This window comes from Pholcus phalangioides, unplaced genomic scaffold (genome assembly GCF_987345545.1).
Source record: "Pholcus phalangioides strain wild (caught in Gottingen) unplaced genomic scaffold, Ppha-v1.0 ptg000015l_1, whole genome shotgun sequence".
In the NCBI taxonomy this organism is placed as follows: Eukaryota; Metazoa; Arthropoda; class Arachnida; order Araneae; family Pholcidae; genus Pholcus; species Pholcus phalangioides.
This window is the reverse complement of record NW_028301608.1, coordinates 48,567,377-48,585,621: the sequence shown is the minus strand read 5'-3', so window position 1 is coordinate 48,585,621 and position 18,245 is coordinate 48,567,377. Positions and strand designations below refer to the sequence as shown.

Here is an 18,245-nt window from a genome sequence, read left to right as displayed (position 1 = left end):
ATTTTCATTTGCTATTATTGGCATGAAGTGATTACACATTAGTGTTGTGAAATTCTAATTTACTACTTCAATTTTTATTACATGTAAATTATAAAAAACAAATTTTCGATTTCATGGAAAAGCAGTGAGGAAATTTATCTCCGCTACAGGGAGTCTGTGGTGTTTCGGCCTTCACTAAATGGGGTCCACTAAATCAAAAAGGTTGGGAAACACTGCTGCACATTACAAATACACAAACTTTCAAAATAAACAAATTATAAACGTAAAATGTAGGCCAAGTACTTCCAAAAATTATTTAAACACATTTTACTGTTCATTAACATATTATTGTTTTTAAACTAGGCTGGATAGTTGAGTCTACTGTACATTGTAAATGAGACAAGGCTTTTTAAACACCAATATAGAATTCCTTAGAATGAATATAAGAAATTTTGATAATTTACTTTCAATCTTGGGCTTTTTTTAACAACTTTTGGCCGAGCTTTAGGCTTGACCTTGCTTTTTACAGCACTTATATCTCCCGTAGTATCATCGTGCTGATTCAAATGTTTCTGTAAATCCACTGATGAAGGAAATCTTTGGTTGCACTCAAAACATGGCCAAGCATTTTCTTCTTCTTGTAAAGCTACAGCATAATAATGATAAAGTCATGCGATGTGAGTAAATATTTAAAATAGGACAGTAATAATTACCAAATATAAAATATGATCATTTTCAGCTATGATAATCTATCATTCATGGCTTTTGTCCCATGGTTTCTGCTAACTTTTCATGAATTATAGTGATTTGACTTGTGAAACAAAAGCAATTTGCTGGCAAATGGGGGGGGGATAGCTAAATCAATACTCAGATGCCCTCCACCCCACTGGTGAATAAACACTCAATTTGCATGTTAGATTTTTTGATGACTTTTCAATTAAAAATTTGTCACAATTCAGTACAATGGCAACCAACAGTGGAAATGCCATGCACTATAGTAATTTTATATACAAAAAATGGCTAATCAGACTTAAAATTGCAGTTTGGAACCAATATTTTATAGTCCCGAGATAATCTGAGATTCAAATCCTAACCTGCAATACTAATGAATGCCAGAGAATGAAATTAATTCCCATGTGCAAAAAACTATATTGTCACAACTTGCTCATTCTACAACCCTCTCTTGAAACAATAGTGATAAAAATTTTGCTATTTGAAAAACAATAAATTTTGATAATTAAAAAATAAATTTTGAATTGCAAATAAAATCAGAATAGCAATTACCTCGTCTTTCCTCTTCGTCTGGTTCTAATAGAGGAAGCTTCCACTTCATGGCATATGTAGATGAATACCATACTCTAAGTTCAGTTTTGGGGTTTATTGAACGAGTGGTATTAAAATACAAGGATGTTCCTTGATACACCAGCACAAGATTCTGCTCCTTATAAGTTTCAGCGGGTCTCACAAACTTCATCCAATTGCTCATAGATTCATTAGAGGTGTCAAGGTACAAAATAGCACCATCCTCCTGTCCAACCTAAAAGAAAATAAATTATGACAGCTAAGAGTGGTAGAAATTGTGTCATCAAACCACACAATTTTCAACAATAATTGTCATTAGTTATAGTTAATGGTAATTATACAAAAAACCTCTGTGCCTATCAATTACGGAGGATGCACTTTTAAAGAGAAACAAAAGCTCACAGAGAGTATTGCAATACCCAAGCTAATTAAGAATTTATTGTTCAAATAAAATAACATAATATAAAATGACAAATAACAAATGAAAAAAAAATTTACATCGATTACACATGAGTCAACATGAAATACATGGATGAAATGAAAACTTACAATCAAATGAAAATTTCCACCAGGTAATTCATCATCACATTTTAGCAAAACCCCTTCTACAGGTCCAAACTGAGTTCGTTTAGGGATGGTCTTCTTTGCAAATACGCCATACACTGTGGAATCATAACCATTGCATTAGATAATGTAATATTATTTAAGATGCTTTATATGTAATATACAAATACTGAAAATAATAGTTATACTTTAAATTTTACACATTCAAAATTTATCAACAACTAATTAAAAATTGAAGTTTTAAAAATTCTAAAATAATGTTTTTATAATAGTCTTTCAAGAATAATATATAAATTATTAACAAGAAATATATTTCATTCTAAAAGCTCGAGATATCTGAAAAAAAAAATTATATATTTTATTTACAGATAGTTAGAAAATACATACTTGGATCACAGTTCTCATCATTTCCTATTTTATTTACATAAAGATATGTAGCTGGCAGACTAGCCCAAGCTCTGCTCAAGACAGGCTTATCAAATATTAATTGAATTCTATGATGAGGACACTCTTTCTCATAAGACAAACCACAATCTTCACACCCTAAAAATACAAAAAAATACATGCATTAAAAAATTCAATTTCAAAATCAATCAATTAAAATTGTAAAGTTTCTTCTTATAGCATTCTAACCAAAATTACTATATTTCTACACTTTCCTTTAATTTGTGAATTTGCAAATTAAAAATGCTAAGAATTGAATGCTATACAATAGATAGTTAGAGGGGGTAGGAAATTAATCTATATTGTTCATTATTTCTCCTTCCTTCATCTTTATTACATAAAGGATGTTTTTGAAGCTAATGCCAAATAAAAGTTTTCATTTCTTAATCTTTCGATTTGAAGTGACATGTTACACTTTGGACATTGCAATTCTTACAAATTTTACATACCATAAACTGGGGTAGCTTTGGAACAGCAGATTAGTTTTGATTTTCGAATTTCCAGCCAATGCTATGTATTTTATCTGTAGTGGCGAACCGATAAAGTGCATGGCATTAGCTGGAAATTTAAAAGCCAATGCTGTCCCAAAAAAATGCACCCCACACACACACAATCCCAAAGTTACCCTACTTTACTTTAAGTTATACCAAATTTTATAAGATTTGTGATATTCGATCAGTTTATTTACAATGATATGACAAAAATGAAAAGGTTTTAAACTTTCTTGTTTTTAAAGAAACTTACAATGCTTACTACTTCGAGGATCCCTTCGTGGTCTGGAGCTTTCCAGATTTTCAACCTCAGAAGAATCCGATTGCATTTCACTGTGCACCACAAGATTTGGAGATGGTTCTCTTACAACATCTGGACTGTGAGTTGAATCCGGGTGAGTAGCACTACTCACAGTGGAACATCCTTGCACGTCATCTGCAGAGTCATGAACTGCAAATAGTATCTCACTAATGATATAAAACTAGAACTCGAAAATTAAAAATGTCACATCAAAGCATCAGAAATTGAGATTCATGATTAAAAAGAAAACATTTAATTACAGTTTGATCTTTGTATCACCCCTGGGGACTAAATAAAAATGACTTCATAAGCAAGGTTACAAAAAAAAGGAAACCTAATTTGGTAATTAAGCTGGCAGGTACCTTTAAAAACGATGTTATAGGTGACAATAAAAGTGATTGACATTATACTATGGTCTTATTGTATATACAGATAAGTGTGATAATTCCAAAATCACATTCATAAGCCAAAATCTTTGTTAGAAACATATGTTAAATTGTGTTTCTGCTGTGGAAAATCCTTCAATTTGTTCCAGGTATGGAAAAAAATTTGAAGATAAGTTTTAAGAAGCATTATAAAAAAGATGAAAATTGAGTGAAAGTTGAGCTGAACAGATCCACAATTGGATGAAGGTGAATTTAAAGCCAGATGAGATACTAAAGACCTTTTTATTTTACACAATGTACTGGTCTCGGATTTTTAGGTGTCCTGCTATGTGATAATTTTTGTGTTTCATTGCCACAGATGGAGAAAATCTCCTAGAATGTGCAGACTGTTCAATTCAATGCCGAGTCTTGCATCAAAAGAATGCATACTATGCACATTCAAGTCCAAGTTCTTCATTTTTAATGCATTTTGCTTTGCTGAATCATCTATTTTACACTAAATAGCTTAAGACAGTAATTCTGATGATGATTATATGAAAATTCAGCTCACCAAATAAGAGTAATCACTCTTCTGTGAGCATGCGCATCCATGTCAACTAAAATTATCATTAGCTGAATCTGTATTCGTTAGCAGAGGTAGAAATATCACGATAAAATCTTTATTGGTTGAAAACTTATAAGCCAAATATCACTTTACTAAATTAATATAGTCGTTTTAAAGAAATAAATAACTCGCTTACAGTGCACACTATGTGATGAAAATACTTGGCTGGTTGTGCTCAAAGCTTCATTCGCTTCCAAAGTAGGTCTGGTAAGTACGCCATTTGTAGCTACTTCATCACATGAATGAACTTCAGAGATATGACATGTAAACACTTCTGTTTCAAATGGAAATATAAAGTATCACTCACACACACACACACACACACACAATTATCTAGATATATATATAAATTAGTTTATTTAAATCAGCAAACCATAACATAAAAGCAGTATTTCATATCAGAATACTAGTTACCGAGGCAAACTAAAGAGTAGATTATAATTTTACCTCTACTAGTAGTATGCAGTATGTCATCTGAGGTGTCTACATGTTCACCATATGCATTTGAACTGTCAACAACATTCTAGATAATTACAGAAATCAAGATTATGAACTTAAATAGCAAATGAACATTGGATAAAAGTGAATCTCTATATAAAGTCAGACTCCCTTATAATAAAAACACATGGATATTAAAAAATTTTACTTATAACCAAGTTTTTCTGTGTCCAGTGAATTTCATATTGCTTATCTAAGTTATTTTGATTGTCTATAAGGGTCACAAATTTCACCAAAGTACGCCTATAATGAATTTTAAACAGATTTTTAAACACAGAAAATTGTCACAAATTTCCTTGTAAATCTTATCTGTAAATTTACCTTTCTGCCACTAATAATGTCTTCTTTCTTTCCTTGGAAAACATTCTAGTAGCAATGTTTAGGGTACTGTAAAATCCTATTTTGCTTTTTTTTTTCCTACTTTTTCTATTATATATAAATCTTATTTCAATTGCGGATCATTAGAAAGAAGGGGGAAGGGGATTGAGGTTATTTATTCTCAAGAATCTAACCTCCAAACCATCTTTAGTGCACATTTAACATTCTTAGGCTAGATTCAGACTTTGATTATAGTGGTTTCATGATGTGCAAATTAATTTTGAGAATGTCCAAGAGTCCAAAACGCTACTCATTACTTCAAAAATTATAGCTATACAGTTGGTTGAAAGCCAAAAATGGGAAAGAAATGTGAGGTATCAAAAAAATTCAGGGTGTTGTATGAAGTTTGCTATTCCCTCTTTAAATGGTTCGAAAAAATAAAACAAAAAAATTTTCCAGTGTCCGTGCTATTATTAAAAAGAACATTACACATTTTGCATGTTATTTAGCAAAACTGATTGAACGCAAAATGTTCAAAGTCCAAAAAAATATCAAGAAAAAGAAAAGCAATGATGGTCATAGGTTGATACATTCAATTATGTGAGATTTTAATTAAATTTTTACTCTTTATTAAAATATATAATATTTTAATCTATTCATGTTAACAATGTTCAGATTACTGAAAAATATGTAAAATGTTTTATTTTGCTTAAAAAAAGCATCATTTTTCAAGCTGGTACAGATATAGCAGAGTTCATATACAACAAATAGTTTCACTGCTTTTTCTGACTACATTATAAACAAGTCAAGCCTGTATAAACAATCCTCTCTCGAACAAAAAATTTATTTTTATAGGGAATTGATCATTATAGAGATGGACATAAGTAATTCAAACCTCTCTGCGTGGATCTCAATATGTGGTATGTCACAGCGGTGAGGCCCCATTTGTGGGTTGTCCTACGCTCTGTCTTGCTACACTCTCTGGTTGAATTTTTTTTTCTACAGAGCCATCGCGCTTTCTGAATATCTATGGTTAGCCTACGCCTCTTAGAAGGTTAATGTACATTATAACAATGGGACAATCACCTACATATATTTGTGTTCATTATGATATTAGAGATAATCCCTAAAATAACATTAAATTTATAATAATGCAGTAGGAATTTTACATTTCGTTTCATTAGAATGAGATTAAAGGTAAAAGAAATCTATTTCTTATGACTAAACAATTAAAAAGAAATTATAAAAAATTCATCACTTGAAAAACAAGGGATCACAAATACAAAAAACAATGTCTAATTATTTAAATTGCACTAATGCTTATCAAAAAAACATTTGATTTCAGCGTTCATGAATTACCTCCTCTGAAGGATGTAACTTTGGACCAACAGTTGAATCAACAGCGCAGTGCACAGCATGTTCTATATGATGTGGTTGCACCAAATCTACACTGGACGAGACATAATTTTGAACTGTTGAGTTTGAAGAACCATTGGTCATACTTGAAAATTCCACATCACCCTGAAAGGAAAATATAAAAAGTAATGTTAGAAATAGCAATAATAATAATAAATGGAAGTTGATACAGGAATAGCCATTCAAAAATTTTAAAGACAAGCAGAAACTCATAGCCATTTATAAATTTTTATATGGAATAAAATAAAAAATTAACAATTGATTTTTAATTCTCTCTTTAGTTTTATTTACTTATATAGTTTATTATATATTTAGTTATAGAGAATTTATAACTTCCACACTGTGCATTTTAATAATTTCATTTTTGACATTTTTACATGGAATGAAAACTAAAAATTATTTATTGTTTATTTAAATTATACTAGATGAATAAGAACTCTGTGCTAATCAAACTTACATTGATCATGTTCTCTGGACTATCCCTAGAACTGCTGACTAGAGCAACACCTCTATCGATTGAATAGACATCAATTGGGAGACACTGGCTCACTGACGTCGTAGGTAAAGATGATACATGGTCTTCAAACACCTGCATTGACTGAGAATCAATAAGCGCCCCACTGCTTGATGCTACAACATACGGAGAGGATACTCTTTCACTGATAGATTCTATGAGTTGTTGTTCTCTCATGTCTGCTATTAGGCTAGCTGATGTAGAGGGAGCCTCTAATTCAGCTGCATACTTTTGAACCAGGATTTGCTTGTGCGTAAGAGGGTAACTACTGCTAATGGTCTGGTTCAGATTTGGAGCAGGAGCAGACGAGGAACTGGCAATCAGAGAAGGCAGGGTATCCCTCTGTGCCAGCATAGGTGAGAGCAAGTTATGATTCATGCCAACCAATGATGGATCAGCTGCTAGAAATTGAGCTTGATCGGCTGTCAGAAGTGTGCGTTGTGGGAGTGTTTGACTAGAGATGACAGAACGTGACAAGCTTGAAGTGTCTAGACATAGCGACCCATCTGCTCGGGAGGTAGTTATGAGAGCAGCGAGACCGTTCCTTGAGTCCAAAATTATCGGCAATGCAGGAAGACCGGGGACGTTATGATGTAGGACAGAGATGTGTTGTAAACAGGATGGATCGAGCGATATTCTTTCAAGAACAGCTTCAGCTTCCTGCGATTGATGAGAGTCAACAGACTCCTCCTGAAGCGATAAAACCGGGGGTGAATGTGCCTCTGAAGACACGACACCAGAGGGCTCTCCATGTACCAGAGTCTTCTGAAAAGAAAAGAAAAATTGAATGAAATATTTGATGGTAAAAATAGCCAAAGGGTATTAATGTTTTATGTGTACTTTCACTTAAATGCATACAGTATAATATGTAGCCTGAACAAAATTGGGCTGTGTGAACTGCAAACATTAATTGATGTTCATAAAGATTAAAACAACTATTTCTATATCAATTCCAGTTTTCGAAAGCAACTAATATGGGGGAGGAGCTCTCATGGGTTCTAATATGACCCACGACCGTTCTCCTGGGAGAAATATGGCTGACAAGCCATAAAGTTTGTGCAGCAAATTATATCACAAAGAGATAGATGCAAGAGAAGAATAACATACATGCTTTCTTCATTAAATATGTGCTCAATATATCCACCTTGGGATGCACGGCATATGTCAATACTGTAGTTAAACTCATCTCCTAAATTTTTATGAGCATGTTTGCATCCACTGCAAGTGGATTTCTGTGGACTACGTGCGAAACTCTGTCGGATGCACTCCACATTTTCATCTGACATGCGGAGACGGCCAGGGGATTTCCTTTACACAGACAACCCATGTCTCAGAACTTGGAAATGTTTATACCATCACCTAATATTCTCAGCAGTAGGAAATTCAGCAGGGTATTGTCTACTAAAAGCATGATGAACAATTGTTACGGACTCACACTTCATGAAGCTTAGAACATAGAACAATTTCTGTTGTGCAGTCACCATCTTGACAAACACTGAAGTGGCAGCCAAAGGAAGAGCATTAGCGCTACCAGTTGGCAACTGCATGAAACTTGAGATTCCCTCTTTCCACCTATACATTATTCTATCAAAACGGACTAAAAGCTGAATAGGTTGATTCTTGCAATCCTAGTTACTTAGGTAGGATCTGATAAGATTTTACGTCAGCACATATCAAATACAAGCTTCCACCACGATAAATATTTTTCCAGCCCCCTTTACCCATACTCAATTTTTCAACATAGCTGAAACTGCAGACACTGAATCTATGAAAATGGTCAGATGTAGATGAGCAGCACTCAATACATAAAAAAGGAATTTTTTAATATCTGAGAATGTAGCACCAAAAACTAACATTTACAAATCTCTACTGTCAAAGTTTGTTTTGGATCTTCAGCACTGATGAAGTTTTAATAATAAGTAGTAGAACTAAAATAATATTATACATTATGTCATAATATTAGTGTTTGCTCCATGATTCATTTGTAAAATTAAGACAATTGTTCAACTATAGAAATTATTAGATTTTGGAGAATCTGGAAAACTACAATACTGATGATTTTTCAGTTGTGTGGGTGTGGTTAGAGTAATTTCATAACCAAAAAAGGAGCAAATGCAATGCCAAATCACAACAATTAAGTGACATGCATTTGTACCTGAATGACAGGCATTGATTCAACAATTTGCACTTTTTCATCACCATTCAGACTACTGGTAAAATGCTGTTCTTCGGAGGTCTCTTGGCTCTGATGACTTGTAGATACGCCGTTTGGAGATGCATATGACTGCATTGAAACCTAATGCACATACATATATCATTCATGTGGTCAGGAAATGTTTCAAAGCAAAAATTTGAATTTTATGTCCAAATCAAGACAAACATATATCGAACATGTGTATACACAAAATGTTTCTCGATATATCAGACTTACAGGAGGTACTATACAATCAGTTTTTATTAGCAGTTATTTCCAAACTTTTTAAAAAATTCAATAAGTGAGAATATATTTTATTAACAAAATTATTTTATTTAAACTTAATAGATGTGTTTCTCTTGTCTCCAACAACTTTTATAATATAGACCAGCAGTTCTCAAGCTTTTTTGACTCATGGGATTTTTTTAGACTCTAGACCAATGATTTCCAATGTGGGCATTATGGAAAGTTCCGGGGGGGGGGGGGTAGAAGCTTGGAGTATAACATACGATCCTATGGGTTAGATTGCACTTTGTGGCGATGAGAGAAAAAAATTTCTGAAGAAGGGGGGTGATGGGACAAAAAAAAGTTTGGAAACTATGCTCTAGACTATCTGGCTCGCAACTATCCGGACTCGGTACTATCTGGTCAAGTGAAATAACAATTTGCAATAAAATAAGGAATAATTTACTTTAACAAGATGCTCCAAGTGATATCAATTTGTGTAATCTTTTATTAATAAACAGTAAAATAAATTTGAATACTTTTGCAAGGATTACAATTTCTATATTAATATTTTGTTTATTTTAAAAGTTTACGTATTCATACTGTATAGTTTTACATGATTTTATATTCCCTGTAATCAAGTTAGACATTATCAAATTTATTTTACGTGTAAAATTATTATTCTTGGATTTCCTCTTTCTGTAATAAATTTTTTAAATGCACAATACCTTCCGGGTTGGGGGGGGGGGACAAGTTAGAGTTGAGCTTATGGTATATTTTTTAAGTAAAAAAACATGAATCTCCCCCAACTCAAGTAGGTCACAATATTGTACAGTACGGTCCATAACAAGAATTTATAAATGACCTGCACTTAAAGGTTAGAAAATATGAATAAGAGCGGGTTTTGGTAAAGGGTGTTTTTAATGGTGTGGCATGGTAGGAAGAGAGTTAAACCTGAGCTAACCTCCAGCCTATCCAGCTTTTTTGTTATCTGGCCTGCCCTTCTACCATCTTAGGCTGGATAGTCCGGAGTCTACTATATATAATTTCTATGGCAGAATCCAGTAGGCTCTCTTCTATCATTTATTTATCAAATTTACTGATTTATTTTATTGAGCAGCCACAGAGCCCCTGGAAAGTTCAAACTGATCTTAACGACTCTGCAGAGCACAGGTTGAGAACCCCTGATATAGACTATCATCACCTGGTGGTATGGGTTGGCTCACAAAGATATCTCTTTGAAATTACAGCACACTTTTCTTTAATTCAGTAAAAGATTAGTGAATGTTTATTCAGCCTGAACTCACCTGCACATACGAGCTGGAATCAGCAGAATCTGATGGATCAACATTGAACTGGCTGTATGCAATCAGATGATCTTCTGGTTTGAACTGGGTCACAAATGAATCACTTTGAAATTCCTGCACACTTTCTGTGTTTACATATGTTGATTGCTGTAGGAATGAAAAACATAACATTTAATTGAAATATTCTTTATAAGCCATAGTGCATTCATTATATACTGGCATACGCTGACATTATTGGACAGCGTTTTACTTTTCATAAATATGATTAGATATGTAACTCTTATCTAATACAGGTGACAAAAAATAAGGAGCATACAGGGGGGATATGTGATGAATTGTATGTTCCTGACTTATTCGGAGGGGAAGGGGAAGACAGAATCTGCAAAAACAATTTATGTGACCTGCGCTCCCAAGTTTTAGAGGCTACATTGTCTAAAAAGTAGGGAATACCCAATGCAGTTTAATGTTTAATACAATGAAATTGTTTAGAGTGTGCATGCCAAGGTTTCAGCGGCCAATACCTTGCCGGATACACCCACCCTTTGGGAACGCTTCAATATCTCTATGAGATGGGAAGTGGGGTGTGTCCGGTCTTCAAAGGCCAATACCTTGGTTTACACCAATATCATAAAACATTGTGCTGTTTGCATGTTCAGATTTCAGTACAGAAATAAAGCTACTTCAAGTTTGTGATACCTTGACAAGCAAAGAATGGCAGGTTATCTGAAGATGGAGCATATTTTGGTTAGCAAAAAATATGACCGAACTTGATAAAAAAAAAAGTTGAACCTACCAAAATAACCTCTACCAAGCAACTTTTTTATGCTCCTTTACTTTATTCTGAAGTTGGTGTATTTTTTCCAATTATTTTGTTGTCAGAAATAAGTTGAAACAGTAATCCCAAAGTAAGTAGCTTTTTAAATATGTCGTTTCAAGTGTGTTTATGCTCATGATCAATAAAACTATGATTTAACAATTTCCTTGATTTAATGAATAAAGTTGTTGGTATCTTCTGATTCTTTGAATCAGGGTTTGACTGTAGTTCAGATTTGCAGAGTTATAGAGTTTTTGTTTTGAGGAACAGAATCATAAAGCAGTTTATAATGAGCAGCATTTGTATATAACTATTACATATCTGTTCATTTGTGTTCCAAATACTTAGAATCAACTCTTAGCATTCAGCAAGCATTTCCTAATATATATTTGTTTTTAGAATACGCAAAAGCATCCAAGGACAATGTCACTCCACTATCCATACAAAGATTTTTAACAGCTGGCTAATATAAAGATTAATTCAGGAAAGAAAGAAAATTTAACTCCCTTGCAGGGAATCAAACCCACATTCCTCATTTGCCGGATGAGCGCACTAGACTACAGAGACATGAACACCAATTTCGCCTTAGAGCTCATGTCATTGAACGGGACCGTACATAGATGGTCTGACCTAACACATGAGCTCTAAGGAAAGATTGAGATATTCGTTACCTTTGTAGTCTAGTGCACTCACCTGGTAAGTGAGAGGATGTGGGTTCGATTCTCTGCAAGGACAATTGAATTTTCTTTCTTTCCTGAAACCTTCACATCAGCCAGCTGTTGAAAATCTTCATACAAGAAAACAGTAGATAAGGCCTACTCTAATGAAACTGCCAAACTTCTAAGACAATGGAGCTTTTACATAAAGTGCTTACAGAGCCCTGTATTTAATTTTTTTTAAGACAATTTTCATTCATTGTGTGATGCTTATTTCAAGAAACGGTGGACATAAAATACTCACATTTAAATATAAATCATTAAAAAACTTATAAAACATCAGAGAATCAGAACAAAAAATAGTAGCTTACATCACAGAACTGGGTCTTGGATGCCAACTGAACCTCAGCATCAGTTGGCTGTGGTGACCCAGCTGATGATGATGGCTCAGCATGATTTGACGCCATAGATCAGACACTTCACTAGAAGCCACCATAGGCTAGAAAAAAAAGTAAGAATACCAGTTATTATACCAGTATAATAATGTGCATGATTCAACATATTTTCAAACTGTATGGGCATGTAAAAAAAATTTTGTTTGAAAAAATTTCAACAATGTAAGAAAAAAAAAAATGGCAAACTTCATCTCATGAACATGAATAAAAAAAAGTGTCAATTACCATTATAATAAAATGTTTCAAGATAATTTTCATGAAGTCATGAATTAATATAGGCCTAGTATATCAGCTGGCATGCTGTAAAGTTCAGGGGAATACCAGATTTTTAAGTGTTCAGTCTTGTTCTTTTCATGGCATGAGATATGTAAGCCTATACAGGGCAGAATTTAGGCAGCTGCAAAGGGTATGATCGCACCGGGTTGTAAAACTGGATTTAATTGCATTGGTTATGTATAATATTTTGTAACTGCTTTAAAAAACCAGAAGTGGGAATTCTATTGATCTTTCTATTAAAAAAAATATGTTGATCTATTAACAGAGACACACGTTTAAGGGGGCCCCTAAATTGTATTTTGGCTGATGTATGTAGAGCAAAAAATGATTAAATTTCTGGACCTTAGCCCCTATCACATCTCTCGTAACAGTAGAAAGGGCTGCAAAACTATTTTCACACCAAGTGACTAAGTCAGGCCTACACTTCTATAATCCCTCACGCCATCAGCAAAAATCATGCTAGGCTCCTAAGAAATCTGGCTCTGAGAAAACTTGGCTGGTGAATGACTTTTTTTTCCTTTTTTGATTTGTCAAACCCTGGAGTAGGTTCAAATTAAATATTTAATCAATTCTCAAAGTTGGAATTTGAGAATTATCTAGAATCTGCACCTTGTGCCTTTCCCTGCATGCAGGGCTGCAACTAGGGGGGAGCAGGCAGGTCTCGTGCACTGGGCGCTAGACCCAAGGGGGGAACACAATTTAATTCTGAAACCTCTCCTTCAACATTACAAGGGGATGTCAAAATGCGTGCTTAACCCGGGTGACCAAGCATCTGGTTGCGGCCCTGCCTGCATGTCGGTTGATGAAGGGGGTTATGGTAAAAACAAAAATATCATTTTAAAACTAGTAAAGGAATAAATTCTTTAATTTTCCAAAATCAGCAGTGTTACTTATAGATTATTTTATAAGAAGCACTAAGACATGTAATTGACTTTTTTCCCGATAAACAATACTCAAACACAAGGTACCGTAATTTCCTATTTGTTTGATTGGTACAGATTTTATATACATGTAGGCCTATGCTGTTTTGGTCACTCAAATACTTCCGCCCTCTCTAGGCCATTTTTATGATCACACGCACTGATGTATACCAAGGCTGGACAAATGGCAAAAAAATCTAGGCGCCAAAAGTTTTTTAAGCAGAAGAAAAAGATCCAAAATAAAGCTTTTTTTTACTTTTTTCAGAGAACAGAGACCCTCTTTCATGGTGGCAGATATACTGCTATAAATTTCAAGCATTTTTGGCTGCTCTCAGTCTGCAATTTAACAACAACACAAAAAAAAATTTAGGAGCCAATACCAATTTTATAGTCACCATGATGACCTGGAGCCTGTGACGTGTTGAGCCCTGCTTTAACCAAATACCAAGGAAATAGACATTTTTTGAATATCACGCAGAAACGAACTTGGAAAGAAAAGTCATCAGGTCTACGCTGACAATTGAACCTAGGTCTTCTAACGATCTGGGCAAGTGTGCTACCATATATATCACCAGAGATATACACCCCTGCCATCCTTATTTGTATATGGTATAACTCAATTGCCCAAACTGTAAGAGGACTTGGGTTGGATGCTCGAAGGAGACCAGATGACTTTTATTTTCAAGTTCACTTCACCATAATATCCAGAAATTTTTTTTTCTTTGATGTATTGAGCTGATAAAAAATAGACGCACTCTCTCTACCATAGGGTTACCAGGCACCCCCGTTTTTGATGCAATTTCAGGTGTCTTCTGACATTCTAGAAAATTCATTCTTTTGTCCTCCTAAAAAGGTTCCCAGAATTCCCCCGAAATACAGTATATCTCTCTTTTTTTTTCTTTTTTTTTCACCCATTTTTACATGCTTTGACCAATTGCCATCAAAATTCCCAGAATACAAGAACTCAAAAGTTGCCCTCAAGCAGGGCAGATGCTATTTTAACCATGGCTCAGTTTGCTCCAGGGTAATATAAAAAGACAATCTGAAAAGCAGATTTGGATGAACAAAACCACAATCCATTTTAAGAACACTATTGTTTGATAACCAACAGCTAATGCTGTATACTGGAGTGGGGAGGGGGTGTTGCCTCTTCCATTCAGAAATGAAGAAAATAGGGTGCACAAACAACACTCAATGTTCATTCCTATGGCAAAATCGCCTCTGGCAGAAAAAGCCATGCTCCTAAAGTAAAAAGAACCCCACCTGAGGGTAGAGAAAGAAAACCTTTCACCTTGTTCCAGGTAAAGGAATAAAACTGACCAGACTGAGTGAAGAATTCATTAACAGTGAGGGAAGACGGATCGCTATTTGTTAATTTTTAAAGGATTTGTTTTAGTTCTAAAAAACTGTTGCGGCAGCAGATTTTTTTGTTAGTACAGTGGCGCGATCCGTTGTGCAAATTAAAAAAATTGAGCTAATAGTGTGCGTGCAAGCAGCCTATTTTCTCGTTTTCTCTCGAACTTGTTATCCTTATTCTATTATCCCACCCTGAGAACATTTGATGCAGTTAATTAAGGGCAGGATGCTTCTACTTCTGCACCTCGGGCTACAATGCATGAAATAAGAAAGGCAGGATCCTGTTTGCAGTGATGTATATGGTGGCGCACTTGCCCAGATTTCAAGAAGGAACTAGGTCTGATGCCTGGCAGATACCAGGTGACTTTTTTTATGAGTTCATCTTAGCAGTAATATCAAGGAAATGCCTATTTCTTTGATGTGTTAGGCTGGGGGGAAAAGTCTCGCTCTCCCTTAATCGTATTGTTTACAATTATTTCACATAATACATCGAACACTGAGAAATTGGCACACATTACATTGACCGGACACAGGCCGTTTCCCATTTTAGAGGGGAATCGAAGCGTTCCCAGAGGATGGATGTATCTGGAAATTTATAATTTTTTATGTGAAAATAACAGATATTTCATGCATACAATAAGGAATCTGGAATAAAAATTAAGATCATAACATCGTTCACAGTAAATCCAATTCTATTTCGTATAATACAGTAAAACCCCCTCTTCTTAACGGACACCCCTCAGATACAGTCATAACTCTTTTATAGCCAAATAATAACTTCCCTGCCTATAATAAAAGTACAGTAAGAACCTCGATTATCTATGAGCAGATTAACCACGATAAGAAAATTTCAATTTCATGTTCAGCACTTCCCTATCCATGTTGTTTCTTCCCCCCCCCCCCCAGGTTATGTAAGATTTTGCTGCAATGGTTGTGATGAAAAAAAACATTCCCATTTCATAGAACTGGATTTTTTTTTTTCAGACAAACCCCCCCCCCCCCCATTCTCAGAGCTGAGCTCCCATTGAGCGTCAACACAGCAGTCCCCCCCCCCCAATATGCACACATAATTACCATAGGTGTACACACCCCAGCCCAAACTACACATGTAAAGGGCTTACATCCCAGAAGGGACAGAGCCCAAGGCCTCATGTATGCTGGAGGGGGGGGGGGGACTTATGCGCCCCCTCTTTAAAGCTTACCAAAAATTTTTAAAAAAAAGTAATGTTTCAATAGGGAAATTTTAATATCAAAAGAAAATACCATTTATATGTTAAATTAACTAATTTCTGTAATTTAAATGCTTTTGAAGGGTGGTAACTCGAAAAATTTCTCGATTTTTTTTGTTTTTTTTTGTGCCCCTCTAAAAGTTGATCCTGCATATGCGCCTGATAAGAACCGAACATTGTCTTGGGGACGATCAACACCAGTACACGTTGGAACGTGTTGCATGAGTGTGTGTACATGCATGCATGTTTTGTCTTCTTGCTAGTGCTTTTGTCTTTATCTGTGTTCCATATTTTGTAGTAAAGATAGCAAATGCTGGAATTGTCCCGTTATGAAAATATCATGTTGGTTTTTCCATAACTGAAAGATAAGGCACAAGAATGGCGTAACTTCGGATGTGGTCACAGGACCGCATGATTCATTGGTTGGACAAGAGCTATAACTTGTTTGTATCATTCTCGTAGTGCATTTTATAACTGTGCCGAATCGCTGACAAGAAAAGGACAACTATGTTTTCCGGTTATCAGTGGTCACCTCCCCCCCAACATTAGCCCAGATAATCCCGGTTCCCCTATATTTCTACCATCAATGAAACATAAGCGAATATCAGTAATGGTGTGGCTCATCATTCAATAAGTGTAACTTTTTATCACATTTTTTTGCACGGATAACACGAATATAGTCCATAGTCATTTTAAAACAGGTAAAATACATAAATACTTTTTTTTTAAACTCCTGGCGGGTTCAGCATGTTTCTCAATCATCTGTTCACCTTCTCCCACCATTAATCTGAATAATCGAGGGGTTTAAGTGTACTTCATACAATCCCAATGCAATAATAAAAAATAGCCAAATATTTCTTCCTTTGAATACAAAACAAAAACTTCTCCACCCCCCTAGATAAAAAAAAAAAACCCTTCATAATCAGAAAGTATTATGTGTCAAAAATGGATTATAACAATGTAATTACCGAAATTCAAGACATAATAACGAAGTGCAAAAAAAAAAATCCCCGATTAAATAAATACTGGTCCATATAAGATATACAAGGACGCCATATATCAATAGACAATGACGACCTTGAAGTGTTTATTCGAGTTATTCAGTTTCAAAAACAGATCGTTTCCAACAATTAAATAATAAGTAAGTCGTTTATTTATTCGACAGCGAGTGATTGTTTAAGAGGACGATCGGTTTCGGATTGTCTGTTTCACCTGACAAAACCAAAACATCATCACCACCACACACTCACGCACGAGTGAAAGGAGGACGGTTCCATCTTGCCAGTAAGAACGGAGGGATGAGGTCAGTTAACTACGGGCATAGGGGATACGAAAAATCACTACAAGGGCCACTTTAGGAGGTTTTGGGATTCCTTCGCGGATCCTACGAGTTAATTCCTTGTCTTACCTCGTCTCTTTAATTCGTTCCGCGTCCGAAAACTTCAGATTTCCATTGTTGACGAGTTGCAGCATAACATAGGAAACCACCTATAAGACCGTGAAGTTCTCGCGTATTTTTCCATGATGACGAGAGGTCACGAGAATAGCAGATGGCGCTCCAACTCCCTACTCTTTCTCCCACCCCCCTCCGTCCTGGTTTGTTTTTTTTTTATGACAAAGGGTAGAAAACAAAACTAGGTTTTCTTTTTAAATGATTTTGTCGTCTGTTTTCAGAAGAAACAGAACATTTTTTTTATATTTCAGAAAAAGCCGTTCAATTAAATAGAAGATTTTTCCTCTCAAAATCGCTGGTGACACATCATTGTCGTCTACGCGGGAGCCACAGTGTTTTAAAAACACTTGAATGACCTGCGGGCCACATGTGGCCTTCGAAGCTTTCTGCAGTGGCCCGCCGGTGAAAATTCTTTCATTGTTACAGAATTTATAGAAATACGGAAGTAAAAATCTCTCAATGAAAAAATTTATGTATTCTAGAATTGATTAAAGTTATTTCAAATTTACTTTGAGAATTCATTTCAAAACTAATGAGAGAAAT

The 18,245-nt window shown here is 34.9% G+C and overlaps 1 protein-coding gene across 6 annotated transcripts in view; it reads right to left on the bottom strand.

Annotated features, from left to right (window-relative positions):
- Window positions 1-17,768, bottom strand: part of LOC149076135 (uncharacterized) — a 33,939-nt gene extending 16,171 nt beyond the window's left edge. For 2 of the 6 annotated variants that reach the window (XM_089243671.1, XM_089243673.1), the window contains exons 1-13: window positions 17,658-17,767; window positions 12,385-12,512; window positions 10,544-10,690; window positions 8,973-9,113; window positions 6,761-7,582; window positions 6,247-6,408; window positions 4,519-4,594; window positions 4,208-4,345; window positions 3,034-3,231; window positions 2,233-2,388; window positions 1,831-1,943; window positions 1,264-1,516; window positions 444-625 (exon numbers count right to left, since the gene is read on the bottom strand). In XM_089243671.1, the coding sequence (XP_089099797.1) occupies window positions 444-625; window positions 1,264-1,516; window positions 1,831-1,943; window positions 2,233-2,388; window positions 3,034-3,231; window positions 4,208-4,345; window positions 4,519-4,594; window positions 6,247-6,408; window positions 6,761-7,582; window positions 8,973-9,113; window positions 10,544-10,690; window positions 12,385-12,480 (2,484 nt within the window). In that variant the 5' untranslated portion in view covers window positions 12,481-12,512; window positions 17,658-17,767. Of the gene's footprint in view, window positions 1-443; window positions 626-1,263; window positions 1,517-1,830; window positions 1,944-2,232; window positions 2,389-3,033; window positions 3,232-4,207; window positions 4,346-4,518; window positions 4,595-6,246; window positions 6,409-6,760; window positions 7,583-8,972; window positions 9,114-10,543; window positions 10,691-12,384; window positions 12,513-17,657 lie in introns of all 6 variants that reach the window. The other 4 variants (XM_089243675.1, XM_089243674.1, XM_089243676.1 and 1 more) reach the window with 4 other exon arrangements.
- Window positions 17,769-18,245: the final 477 nt, after the last annotated feature.